The 13,340-nt window shown below is 41.7% G+C and overlaps 2 protein-coding genes across 2 annotated transcripts in view; one reads left to right on the forward strand and one right to left on the reverse strand.

Moving 5' to 3' along the window:
* The first annotated feature begins 3,903 nt into the window (after positions 1–3,903).
* LOC306849517 (rhodopsin-like) lies at positions 3,904–10,565 on the forward strand. The gene is made up of 5 exons (XM_079384608.1): positions 3,904–4,814; positions 8,123–8,291; positions 8,462–8,627; positions 9,105–9,344; positions 9,829–10,565. The coding sequence occupies exons 1-5, from the start codon at positions 4,454–4,456 to the stop codon at positions 9,955–9,957; spliced, it is 1,065 nt and encodes a 354-aa protein (XP_079240734.1). The 5' UTR covers positions 3,904–4,453; the 3' UTR covers positions 9,958–10,565.
* A 61-nt stretch (positions 10,566–10,626) lies between these two features.
* LOC306849729 (plexin-D1-like) overlaps positions 10,627–13,340 on the reverse strand; it is an 85,974-nt gene continuing 83,260 nt past the window's right edge. Inside the window, exon 36 of the mRNA XM_079384992.1 lies at positions 10,627–11,385. Coding sequence (XP_079241118.1) covers positions 11,269–11,385 — 117 coding nt within the window. The 3' untranslated portion in view covers positions 10,627–11,268. The remainder of the gene's footprint in view (positions 11,386–13,340) is intronic.

Raw genomic sequence — 13,340 nt, forward strand, 5'->3', positions numbered from 1 at the left:
GAGAAAATGTTTTCTCTATTTTGCGAAAATGGTTCTAAGCAAAGCCATGTTGCATGAATTGTTTTTAAATCAGTGATTCACTGACCTATTCATGAAAACAGTTTCTTACGTTGTTCCTGTATTAATCAGCCGTTTTGAACGAATCGATTGAATAAATGACTTAAGTCACCTTTTTAAAAGTATCATTCTATTTTTTCTACAATTTCATATTTCTGCATTCTAAATTTTATATTTAAATCATTAATCTCATATGCCCTAATAATACTTATTTTATTTATTTAGTCATTTAGCAGACACTTTTATCCAAAGCGACTTACAAATGAGGACATAAGAAGCAATCAAAAGCAACAAAAGAGCAACAACGTGCATGTCACAAACTCAGCCTCTGTGCCTCCCTCCGATCACCACCAGAGGGAACCATCTCCCGAGTACTAACATCATCATTCGGACTCCATTTCCCATGTCACCCCGTACCTGAGACTGATTACCTGCACAGGTGTTCCTCATCTACTAGCATATATAAACCAGTCATTCCCCTCTCTCAGTGCGAAGTCTTGTTCTTGCCCATGCAGACATTTCCGAGCGTTATTCCCTTGTTTGATTTCCTGTTGCCGACCTGGACTGTTATATCGATTCTGAACTAACTCTGCCTGCCTTGTTAACCTGCTCTATTCTCTGTCTGCCGCCTGCCCTGACCCTCATCCTGAACTGGGTTTATGATTCTGCCTTGTCTACGTTGTTTACCGTCTGTGATTGACCTGTGCTTGTATGACTATTCTGTGGATCTAATAAAGCTGCACATGAATCTAAATGACAATGCCTCCTCGTTACAGTGCAAGTGCAAATTATTTATTTTTTTATTTTTTTAAATAAAAAGACATAGATAAAATAAAATTAGAATAGAGAGTGCTAGAGTTAGAGGGTCAAGTAAAGATGGAACAGATGAGTTTTTAGCCGTTTCTTGAAGATGGGTAAGGATTCGGCTGCTGGGATTGAGTTGGGCAGGTCATTCCACCAGATGGGAACAGTTCATGAAAAAGTCTGTGAAAGTGTTTTTGTGTGTTTTTGGGATGGTACAATGTCGTTCACTTGAAGAACGCAGGCTTCTAGAGGGCACATAAGTCTGAATAATGAATTTAGGTAAAGGGGTGCAGAGCCAGTGGTGGTTCTGTAGGCAAACATTAATGCCTTGAATTTAATGCGAGTAGCTATTGGTAGCCAGTGCAAATTGATGAACTTAAGCAGTTTGTAACTGCAAATTATAATTGTCTCTTAAAAAAAAAAATTAAGCCACTTAGCAAAATTAAACTTTTCAACATAGCTTGTATTTTATTTGAAGTGTTTCCTGTATATTCTGATACATACATTATTGTGTCTGGGCCACTCGGCCTAGAACCACCCCATGATGTTAGATATTAGTGAAAGTGTACGTTTGCTTAGAGAACTAGAAGCTAAACTGAGAAGTGTGTCCTACCGTGTTTGGGCTCTCTGGGCTGCTGAACACTGAAATCAAACAGAGCAGCCAGAGGACATACTGTGCAGTGTGCTTAACTCTCTGTGTGTGTGTGTGTGTGTCTGTGTGTGTGTGTGTCAGAGTCCCAGTGTCTGAGGCTGGATTATGGGACTGAAGACCCAGAGGGCGACCCGTTCACAGCTTTGAGGTGAGAGGGCTTCCTGGTTACTAAAGTGCTGTGTGAGATGTGTGTGTGAGTGTGTTGTGCTGGTGTTCGCAGCATTTGTGCCGGTGCTGGTGAATCGTGCCGTGCTGAGGTCCATGTCCAGACGAGATGTTCTGATCAAGCGTTGGCCCAAACCGCTCAGCTGGCAGTACTACCGCTCTCTGCTGCCGGACGTCAGCATCACCATGTGCCCCTCCTGCTTCCAGGTAAACGCGCTCGGATCACACGCTCTGCTCTCTCTGCTGCTGGTGTCTGACTGGACTGCTGTGTGTTCACAGCGAGGACTACGAACTGCTGGTTCTTAAGCACAACTGCTGTCCGTACTGCCGCAGACCATCACTTCACCTGTGTGTCAGTATGATCAGCTAGAAACGCGTCAGTAAATGCCAGCTCAGCGCCGCACTCTGATAGGATCAGCCGGATCAGCTGCTAAAGCTGATTACAGCGTTTGTACATGTGAGGACATACATACGCCTTATCACACACACACACACACACACACACACACACACACACACACACACACTCACTCACTCACTCACACATTGCTTCATGTAGGTGAGTGTTTTTTGTCTGTAAAAGTGGCTGCTGTAAAGCTCAGGTGTTGCTTGAGGTCATCAGGACACAGCTGATGAGATGCTAGAAACATCAACAAAAACGTTGTAACCGATGTCAACCATAAGCACTGGAAAGACCACAGAAATCCAGTCTGCGTTTCTATCTTCTTATTCTGGGGACAAACTTAAAGAAATGAGCTAAACCTGACAAAGCCCCCTTTTGGGGATGTCCACATTTGTGAAACCAGTAAAAAAAAAAAAAAAAAATTTTTTTTTTAAATTTTTAAACAGATTTTTTAAGAGATGAAAAATCAATATTACCGGTACATTTCAATTTGTAATAGCAGTGATTTATTTGCAATCAGAACATAAATAGAGAAAAAAAATCAAAAGAAGAAAAATATATTTTTAAAGAAATGTTGCTGGTTTTCCTTTCACCATTTTATCACGTTCTCTTGTCATGTTCTCCAAATCTGATCCACTCAACATTTTGTGTTTGACGTCATGAGGTCAAAGTTTCCACATATATGACCATCACTCTCAATACCGGTTTTGTCATACAAGTGAGTAATACATTTACATTTACGCATTTAGCAGACGCTTTTATCCAAAGTGACTTGCATTGCATTCAAGTTACAGTTTTTACATTTTATCAGCTCTTGCTTTCCCTGGGAATCGAACCCATGACCTTGGCGTTGCTAGCGCCATGCTCTACTATTTGAGCTACAGGAAAGCAGAACATTTTCATATTCCCTTCATCCAGCCACAGCTTGTCACAGTCAGATTCAAATGGCTTTATTTTCATGATTAAAAAAAACAAACATTGCAAATACATTGGTAACATTAAATTACAGACATACATTTACACACAAATAATGAGAACAGTGAGAAGGAAAAGGCCCAAAAGCACACAGTGATGTAACTGAGTGTTGATGGTAAAGGGATAGTTCACCCAAAAATGAAAATATGATGTTTATCTGCTTACCCCCAGGGCATCCAAGATGTAGGTGACTTTGTTTCTTCAGTAGAACACAAATGAAGATTTTTAACTCAAACCGTTGCAGTCTGTCAGTCATATAATGGCAGTCAATGGGACTCACGGCTTGGAGAGAAAAAAAAACATACACAGACAAAACCAAATTAAACCCTGCGGCTTGTGATACATTGAGATCTAAAGACACGAAACGATCAATCTGTGTAAGAAACTGAACAGTATTTATATCGTTTTTTACCTCTGATCCGCCACACGGTTCAACTGTGTGCCCATGCTCAGTGTCTTCATATATTATTTTTAAAAGATGGAACTCGTACTGGTTTTTACAATTAAGTGAACTATATGAGTATATTTCGTGTAATTTCACAACCTCTGAGTGGGTCTGAGTAAATATTTTTGCCATGTCCCCATTGAATATTTAAGAAATTTTAGTTAGTAATGTTTTCTTTGGAATATTGTTTGATTACAGAACCACTCTATAGTTTTGGGGGGATTTTTTGTTCTCAATGTCATTTTAACTAACAAAAGCCAGTTTCCTCCTGCTTTAGGAAGTGACATCATCAGTGTGAACCAGTAGCACATTACCTGAGCAGGTAACAGCGGTGATGTTTTGTCAGGTTGTTACTGTTTGATGGTTAATAAATGAACTCTGTCCCACACTGCTCTCTCTTTCCATCCAGCATTATTTCAGCAATACTCATTGTTTTTGTCATTGTGTAAGTAATCAAGTGTTACAAAGTTGAAGTGTGTGGCTGGGCTTCATCAGAGCAGCTGTCTGAGGTCTAGTTCTGGATAAAGACCCATGAAACAACACACACCATCAAACGTGCAGATGGATTTCATATGTTGGGGAACAAAACACTGACCCAATAAAAACCCAATGACCGCGCTTGTGGTTTTTGTTGGATTTTGTGAATTGGCCCTTATAGAGACATATTCATTAAGTTGCGGGGTTGGTTGCTGTTGCTCTTGTCCTACGGCCGTCTAACCTTGTGGATTATCAGGCCTCTCTGACCCCAATCTGCCTGTAACTCCATTCCTCCAAATTGCAGCACCTCACTGTAATCTCTCATCTGCGCTTAATCTGAGCACATGGGGGGCATATAAGAGATGCGTCCCGCGGAGAAGATCTCACTCTCAGTCACTTTCTGCTGAGGAGAAGCTTCACTCTTTTGCTCGTCTGTCTACTTTCTCCATTGTGACCCTTGACTGGTGAACCAAAAATGAATGGAACGGAAGGTCCGAACTTCTACGTGCCCATGTCCAACAAGACGGGTTTGGTGCGCAGCCCGTTTGAGGAGCCTCAGTACTACCTGGCAGAGCCGTGGAAGTACTCTCTGCTGGCGGCGTACATGCTCTTCCTCATCAGCACTGCCTTCCCCATCAACTTCCTCACGCTCTACGTCACCGTGCAGCACAAGAATCTACGCACGCCTCTCAACTTCATCCTGCTCAATCTGGCCGTGGCCGACCTGTTCATGGTGGTGGGCGGCTTCACCGTCACCCTCTACACCGCCCTGCACGGCTACTTCGTCCTGGGGGTCACCGGCTGCAACATCGAAGGCTTCTTCGCCACGCTGGGCGGTGAGTGCTTCACCTCTGCAGACAAACACCGAGATATTCATCAGATAGCAATCAGAAGCACAGTGTGGGTATTGCTGTGCTAATAAAGACTGGTGTCAAATTTGGGTGATTCTCACAAAAATTGTCATGATCACATTTCACTCAAAAACCAAGCATATTGTTTTTCACATTATTTTCATGACAATTTTGTTTCACATTTTTTTCATGCAAATCTTGATGTTTTATCCTTGTCTTTTATTTATTTTTGTAATTATCATTGTTCTCATAACTATTATAGGTGTTTTAATGTATTACAGTCAAATGTATAGTAATGTATAGTAAATTGTAAGTTAGATTTTTTTTATTTAGGGGCCTTAAAATGTTAAATATGTATATAGTTGTTTTCTTTTGGATTTTGCATTGTGATAATATTATCAAGATCATAACCCACATTACAACCTCTACAATAACTTATGATTAATATAATGCAAAAACTAATTATAAATGTAGGTAGTAATTGCTGTAGGGTTAAAATTATTGTTTTACAGTGTTTTTACAGTAAAAGTAATATAAATATAAAAAATTATAAATTAACCATCCAAATGGATTACAGTAATTTTTGATTTATGAGAGATTATGACCTTACACCTTTTTTTTTTCTTTTTTTTCGTAAAGCAGCATCTCCCAGTTTAATCCTGGATTAATCTAATCTTACAGTTCAATCAGTGTAGTAACACATTTTCTTAATTGCTGACATTTTATTTGTACTGGACAGTCAGAGAAGATTGTAGTGTATGTCATCAATTTATTTGTCTGAAGGAGACATAAACAGACAGGCCCCTCTCAGGGAACCATGGTTACATGCATAACCTGAGACGTTCCCTTTCAAGTGGAACTAGCACTGCATCTGAGAAGACCTCTATGGGGAACAAATACTCAATATGCCATGCTGAGGGGATTGGCTGCCAGATTGGCTGTGACACACACTCAACGGTTTTATCTGCTGGAGTCAGCAATCCCCTATTAGGTCTTCACCATCAGAACTGACAGTATTCCCTATGGCCACTCCCTAAGCTTTACACCCTATGCAAGGAAAGTCCCGGCTTTTACACCTTCCTCAAAGGTCTGGTAACATTAGCCTTCTTTGCTAGATGATACTGGCACAGGGAAGCAAGTTAATTCCCTTGTCTGTCACTATACTTAGGGAGATCTGATTCAAACCCAAGCTCAGGGCAACTTCCCAAGGCTTTCATAGAAAGCCTAACAACTCAGCACTGCTATCCCAGTGGAGCTCTGGGGAGCAGAAGCCTCAGCAGAACCACTCTCTAAAGTGAGAAGGCCAACTACCTTTACAGAGAGCCTAAAAACTTGATACTGCTGCCCAGGCGGAGCTCCAAGGAGTGGGACAACACTCCACTCTGTAAAGGCAGCAGCTAAGGAGGCTCACAGAGAGCATAACAAACTGGCACTACTGCCTGGGTGAGGTTTAAGGATGGAGGCCTCTGCATAATGACTCTCTAAAGTGAGAGATCTAACTACGCCCTACACTTGGGACAACTTTCCAAGGAGACTTACAGACTCAAAGTGTTATCCCAGTGGTGCTCTAGAAAGCAGAAGCCTCAGCAGGATGACTCTCTATAGCAAGGGGAGGCCTAACAACATTCCACATCAAAGGCAGCCAAGGAGGCAGCACTTGTATAGCAGAGTGTCAGCAACTTAGCCTCTAGCAGAGCTCAGAGGATGGAGGCCTAGCATAACTACTGTCTCAAGCGAGAGGCACCCTAGCTATATCCTACGCCTGTTAAGAGGACCTTATCATTGAGGACCTAGCAACATGACAGTAATACCCAGGTGGAGCTCAGGCAAGTGGAGCTCAACAGGATGACTTTCTGTAGTGAATGGAGGCTTAACAAATGACTCTCTAAAGTGAGAGGAGGCCTAGCTATATCCGATGGTCAGGACAGCTTCACAGAGAGCCATACAAAACTTAATACTGCTATCTAGGCAGAGCTCTAGAGAGTGGTGGCCTCAACATGATGGCCCTCTAGGAGGCCTATCTATCCTCGACCCTAAAGACAGCTTATCAAGGAGGGCTTACGGGGAGCTACTCATACTTGATGCCACTGTCTAGACTTGGTGACAAAGGGAGCCACCTGCCTAATAGATCCCAACATCTGGGGGAGGCAGCTCAACCTTGAACAGTCGACTAGCCTGATAAAATATGAGGGACACCATCTTAGCTGGAGACATCCTCAATTCATGCATGACTTGGAATGTTCTTGCATTTACAGTTTCAAGTACTGCTTCACATATTATACAGTTGTAATGGATGTTACAGAATGGGGCCTTAAAGGGAAACAAATCCCGTCAGACTCTCCTTGTACTCCACCCACCATCTCTGTGATTGGACCTGTCTGCCGCTCTTTATTTCTCTCTGATGGCCGTGGGACCGAGCCATGGGGTGCACAAGAACAGTCTCCAGAGTGCTTTCAACTCTCTCAAGAGCCAAACATGCTTATGCAAACGTTAAGTGCTATCCCTCAGGCGAGAACAAAGAGACAAAATCTTCTTACCTGTCTCTTTCAGTCAGTCTTATGAATACAACACAAAAAGTGTCTCACAATGAGTGCAATCAGCCCCCTGAAGAACTGAACATGCATGCTCCTTACCCAAATACATAACACACAAGTTGTGTGTGTCCTCAGGTGTCAGTATTGCGGATATAGAGACACACACATCATGAAACACTTGGCTGGGTGTTCCTCCACAATTGTCGCCTTCACATACACAAACAAACAGATCCAGAAGACAAAGATGTTGATGACGTACACTACAGGCATCTCTCATACTGGCGGTCATCGTAAGATTTATTTTTTTATTTTTTGGGGGTTGAATGCTAGGGGACTACAGATAAAGTATTAAGGCATTCCACTCAGTGGAACTTTTTGAGTTTGAGTGATATGACCAACATCTTAAACCATGATTTGTATTTTTTTTTTTTTTATATTGACAGTGATATACATAAGTTTATAGTAATTCTGCATTCTGACTGAAACAGGTTTATCATGACACCAAAACATTGAAACCAGAACAATACAGATTTCATAATCCCCAATATCACTGCAAAACTTGAATTACTGACCTCACAACTATTATATGTAAAACCGACACATATATATACTCACACAAAGCGATATGTACAATATAGCAAATCTCACCTGCTTATATCATCTTAAAATGTAAGCTATCCTCTCTGCCATCTCTAAAGTGGACTAAGAGGAGATCAAGTTTGGAACTGAAGTGATGGAGAGCTTCTCTGTGTTTGTCAGGTGAGATCGCACTGTGGTCTCTGGTGGTTTTGGCTGTCGAGCGTTATATTGTGGTGTGTAAGCCAATGACAACGTTTCGTTTCGGAGAGAAGCACGCCATCGTGGGAGTGGGCTTCACTTGGGTCATGGCCCTCACCTGCTGCGTGCCGCCCCTGCTGGGCTGGTCCAGGTACTCCATCACAGTCTTCAGCAAAACACACAGCTTTATCCACTCAACTGTCAACTGAATTCCCCACAACAGTGAAGTGTGAAGCTGAGCAGTCACTGACAGGACAATGAGCTCATGAACTGCTGCTGATGTCCTGACTGGAGGTTTGTTGGTCATGTGACTGTGTGCAGGTATATTCCAGAGGGAATGCAGTGCTCCTGTGGAATAGATTACTACACTCCCAAACCTGAGATCAACAACACCTCGTTTGTTATCTACATGTTCATCCTGCACTTCTCCATCCCACTGCTCATCATATTCTTCTGCTATAGTCGCCTTCTCTGCACTGTCCGTGCGGTAAGACACACACACAAACACGTATTTCTGTTTTCTGTAGAACACAGAAGATATTGTGAAGAATGTTGATAACCAGACAGTTTTGGTTTGCAGGCCACCGTATGGACAAAAGAATGCAGATTTTTACTTTTTGGGTAAACTATCCCTTTAAATTAACAATTCATATATAACCAATAAGCACAGACTTAGTGCTTTTTAAAGCAGTTACTGCACAAAGGACACACGATCTACTTCCTGACATGTCAGGTTAATAGCTGACCTCTATTAGTGTTGTGCAGTGATGAGCGGCTATATTGTCAACACAGCTGGACCACTGAACCAATCAGCATCCAGGACCACGAACAGCACATATTGTACAAATTTTTTTCTGTCATGTGTTTTCTTTTTCTTTTTTTCTTTTTTTATTATGCAAGTAAAGAATGTGACAATGTTTAGATGTACCAAATACAGAACCTGTCATGTGTTTTCTGTTGTCAGGCCGCTGCTCAGCAGCAGGATTCACAGACGACCCAGAGGGCCGAACGGGAAGTGACACGTATGGTGGTTGTCATGGTGATCGCGTTCTTAGTATGCTGGGTGCCGTATGCCAGCGTGGCCTGGTACATCTTTGCTAATCAGGGGACGGAGTTTGGTCCTGTAGTCATGACGATACCTGCTTTCTTTGCTAAGAGTGCAGCGCTTTACAACCCTGTCATCTACATCATTCTCAACAGACAGGTGAGACAGTTCTAAATCATGTACTAAGTATACTAACTAACAAGTATACTACACTAACTGTGTCTTTCTTTAGAACTGGTTTGTGTATTCAAGCAACACACAAAGGTGCTCTTTCATTCCAGAATGAATCAGTGTTTTTGAATAAAAGTGTTGAGTGAATAATTCAATGACTCACTCATACATTATCAACAACACTGAAGAGAAGGAGAGCAGATAGAACTGTGCCATCCACCAAATTACAAACTACATGCCTATCACAGATTCAGTATACTAAGACTAACTGGCTGAACTGATATAGTTTGTTATTAAAATCTAAAAGAGGGAACATTAGGGCTGTGCCTGTCAAAAGTTGAATGGTTAAACTGAATGGTTAAACTTCATAGCCTTATTACTTATCATTTTACCTAACAATTTTAACTACAGCAGGCAGGTTTGGAACTGACATCTGCTGTATATAATCCTGAATGTGTTTACATTGGTCCAGTTCAGGAACTGCATGCTCACTACGGTCTGCTGTGGAAAGAACCCGTTTGGTGAGGAGGAGACCAGCATGACGGCCTCCAGTAAGACTCAGTCCTCAGTGGTCTCGTCCAGTCAGGTGGCTCCCACCTGACCGACAGCTGGACAAATCCACCCAGAAGCCTCCTACTGGCCAAATGTCACTCCACATCTACTCGGCTTCCACTTATCCAGCCGACAACTACATCTACTACTTCACTCATTTCTGCCCTTGAATCTCACGTTTTGCTAAAACTGGCCAACCAGATCTCTATAGTTATAGTGTATGTACTGCATGTGATTGTGTATTTACATGGAAAATACTTGATGTGTTTAGTAACTTTATGGCATCTCTATGGATTTATCTCAACAGCTGCTCCATTGGTTCTGCCTGAGAATCCAGCTATTAGATGAATATTTAGCTATGGTCAGTTACGATTTTGTAAAGTTCTTATTTTTACCAGTTAACCTTTTGTAGGCTTATGTTCTGAGTCCATGTGCTGTTTCTTTATAAAGTTTGATGTTGACAAGATGCGAGACTGAGTGCTGAAGCCAGAGGAGACCTCAGGAGATTCACCACACACCCAGCAGAACAATTCTCTGAACATTTAGATGTAAATGTTGTCAGTGGAAGAATTATGATTGAATATGTAAATGTGTAAAGACATGAATTTGCCTGCAGATTACAAAATTTTGAGGCAAAGCAGAAATAAAGGATCATGTAAAACAAATTTGTTTTTACTAAAATGTACATGGATGTGACAAAGAGAACCGGGACGTTACACAATGTTTTAGTAAAGATTGTATTTATTGATAAAATGTCCCTCTTTCTCCAAAAAGATTCAACATTTCCAGCAGAATATCTACAAAAATTATGCACACGCTTTGGTTTGGACCCATTCAAGAAAGACCCAAACCCTTCAAATAAAATGAATACAAATGCAACAGTCTCATTCAAGCCTATTATATGTTTATCATATAGTAACTTGAAGTCCAAGGCCTCGTGGAATTAAAATGGACTGCCGTTGAACAGCGCAGGCATCCCATCAGAAATGTTATTCACATAACACTATGAAATAATCATACAGCTATAAATATTGCTATGGAGAAAGTTTTGTATAATCCAGTGCATAATTGGCTCTCCCCGAGTGTGGGGTCAGTGCATCACATGACTGCAGGGCCTCAGGACCCTGGAGTCCACAATTAAACAAACTCCTAGTTCAAAGTCAATAGTTGAATACTATAGCGACTGAAAACCAACAAACTCATCACAGAAAGAACAAGCGGTGAAACATTATAGACGTTTCCCCCTCACTTCTTCACTTGATTATCCATATTGATTCAGTAAATGTGGGACAGTTTTGATCAGATACAGACGTCAGGGCTTCTGTCCTTTGAGGTGATGGTCAGGGGAACGAATGTGGGCTCAGGCCTCACTGCTGCACTCATAGATGTTGTCTTCCATCAGCGCAATGACCTGCTCAAACTTGTGCTGCAGCTGAGTGCGTCGAGCCGTCGGGCTCGAGTCCAGCGCGCTCACCACCTGAAACACACACAAGCATACAGAAGCATTCTGACATCAGTTAGAGGAGATGATTCGAACATGCATGAGTCTCTGTGAGTCTGTTCACACTGCTTTCACTGAACAAATCAATGGAACATTTTGTAACCCCAGGTGAAAAACAAGTGCACTAAAAATGATCCTTTAGTACTTCTTAAGATAAACTTAAGATCATCTAAGTTTACTAAACTGTGCTATTTTGAGACACCATGAATATGAAATAAAATGCACATTTAAAATACAATCTTTGTATTTAAAAAATGTATTTAGCTACCACTTGTAGTACACTCGAGTGTACTAATGAATGAAGGATGGGTTCAAGTGTACTACAAGTGGTAATACACTTTTTAAATACAAAGATAGTATGTTAAATGTGCATTTTAGTTAATATGGTGTCTCAAAATTGCACAGTTGAGTACACTTTTATGATCTTAAGAAGTACTAAAGGATAATTTTTAGTATATTAAGTACACAATTAGTGCGTGAAAATAGAGCACTTTAAGTACATTATGGAAGTGTACTTATTTTTCACCTGGGACATAGGGCTGACACAATAAAAGTGATATCTTAAAAAAAAATTTTTTAAATCATTAAATGTCATCAGAGACGTTCAACCTCAACTTCAAACACAGCAAAAGATCACAAAATCATTTCTATATTCTAGTTTACTTGCTTTAAAATACAGCAGCTAAAGCATTCAGAACTGCAGTGCTGTAGTACTCCAGTACAGACCATATCTTCTATGACTGGTTGAGACCGGCTCATTCAAGTTCAGGCCAAAGTAAAACTCTTCTGCAAACATGGTCTTGGACTTGAGCCAAGTACTAAAACTGCAGAATTTCAGCTTGCTGTATCCAGTGCACACTTTATATCCACCTCAATCTTGCCGTAAGAGCGAGCGTGGCTATTTGTAATTTTTTATGGGATTGGCTTCCGGTGTCATCCGTGTCCAGCTATTTTTAGCTGTACAAATCAGCTCGTTTTGCTGCTTGATATTGCAAATTGGTGTGTCTTACCTTTTTATTTTAATGTATCATCTTTATTATGAACACATTGAGTGAAGTGAGTGAAGTGACATTCAGCCAAGTATGGTGACCCATACTCGGAATTCGTGCTCTGCATTTAACCCATCCAACGTGCACACACACAGCAGTGAACACACACACACACACCGTGAACACACACCCGGAGCAGTGGGCAGCCATTTTTTGCTGCAGCGCCCGGGGAGCAGTTGGGGGTTCGGTGCCTTGCTCAAGGGCACCTCAGTCGTGGTATTGAGGGTGGAGAGAGCGCTGAACATTCACTCCCCCCACCTACAATTCCTGCCGGCCGGAGACTCGAACCCGCAACCTTCGGATTACAAGTCCGACTCTCTAACCATTAGGCCACGACTTCCCCCTTGGTTTGTAGTGCAAACAGTTTCACCGTTTGCCACTGTAGCAGACAGGGTTTGGGGCATGGCTACTGTCACAGGATTGTTGATTTTGTTGAGTTTGGGGCGTGGCTACTGTAGATTGTTGAGTTTGGGGCGTGGCTACTGTAACAGACTGAGTCTGGGTCGTGGCCACTGTAGATTGTTGAGTTTGGGGCGTGGCTACTGTAACAGACTGAGTCTGGGGCGTGGCCACTGTAGATTGTTGAGTTTGGGGCGTGGCTACTGTAACAGACTAGTTTTGGGGCTAGGATAAGGTGTGTTCGACGTGGTCGCCGGGGGCGGAATTGAAAGCGGAGACGTGAAGTCGGACTCTTTCTGCTCCCGGTAGTGATGCTCTCACAGATGAAGTGAACAACATGCAATATTTATAAAATGCACGGACGTTTCAGAAATGTTTTCATGAGCAACAGAAACACTTTTTATATACTGCTTAATACAGGGCCATCTGTTCAAGAATAAAGTTCAACATAAACATATACTATTTAAATATCAATAAAGTGGG

The sequence above is a fragment of the Barbus barbus genome (assembly GCF_936440315.1).
Source record: "Barbus barbus genome assembly, chromosome: 29".
Lineage (NCBI taxonomy): Eukaryota > Metazoa > Chordata > Actinopteri > Cypriniformes > Cyprinidae > Barbus > Barbus barbus.

Coding starts and splice junctions, on each gene's coding strand:
- LOC306849517 (XM_079384608.1), top strand. CDS start 4,454: ATGAATGGAACGGAAGGTCCGAACTTCTACGTGCCCATGTCCAACAAG. Junction 4,815..8,122: donor CTTCTTCGCCACGCTGGGCG/GTGAGTGCTTCA, acceptor TGTGTTTGTCAG/GTGAGATCGCACTGTGGTCT. Junction 8,628..9,104: donor TTCTCTGCACTGTCCGTGCG/GTAAGACACACA, acceptor TTCTGTTGTCAG/GCCGCTGCTCAGCAGCAGGA.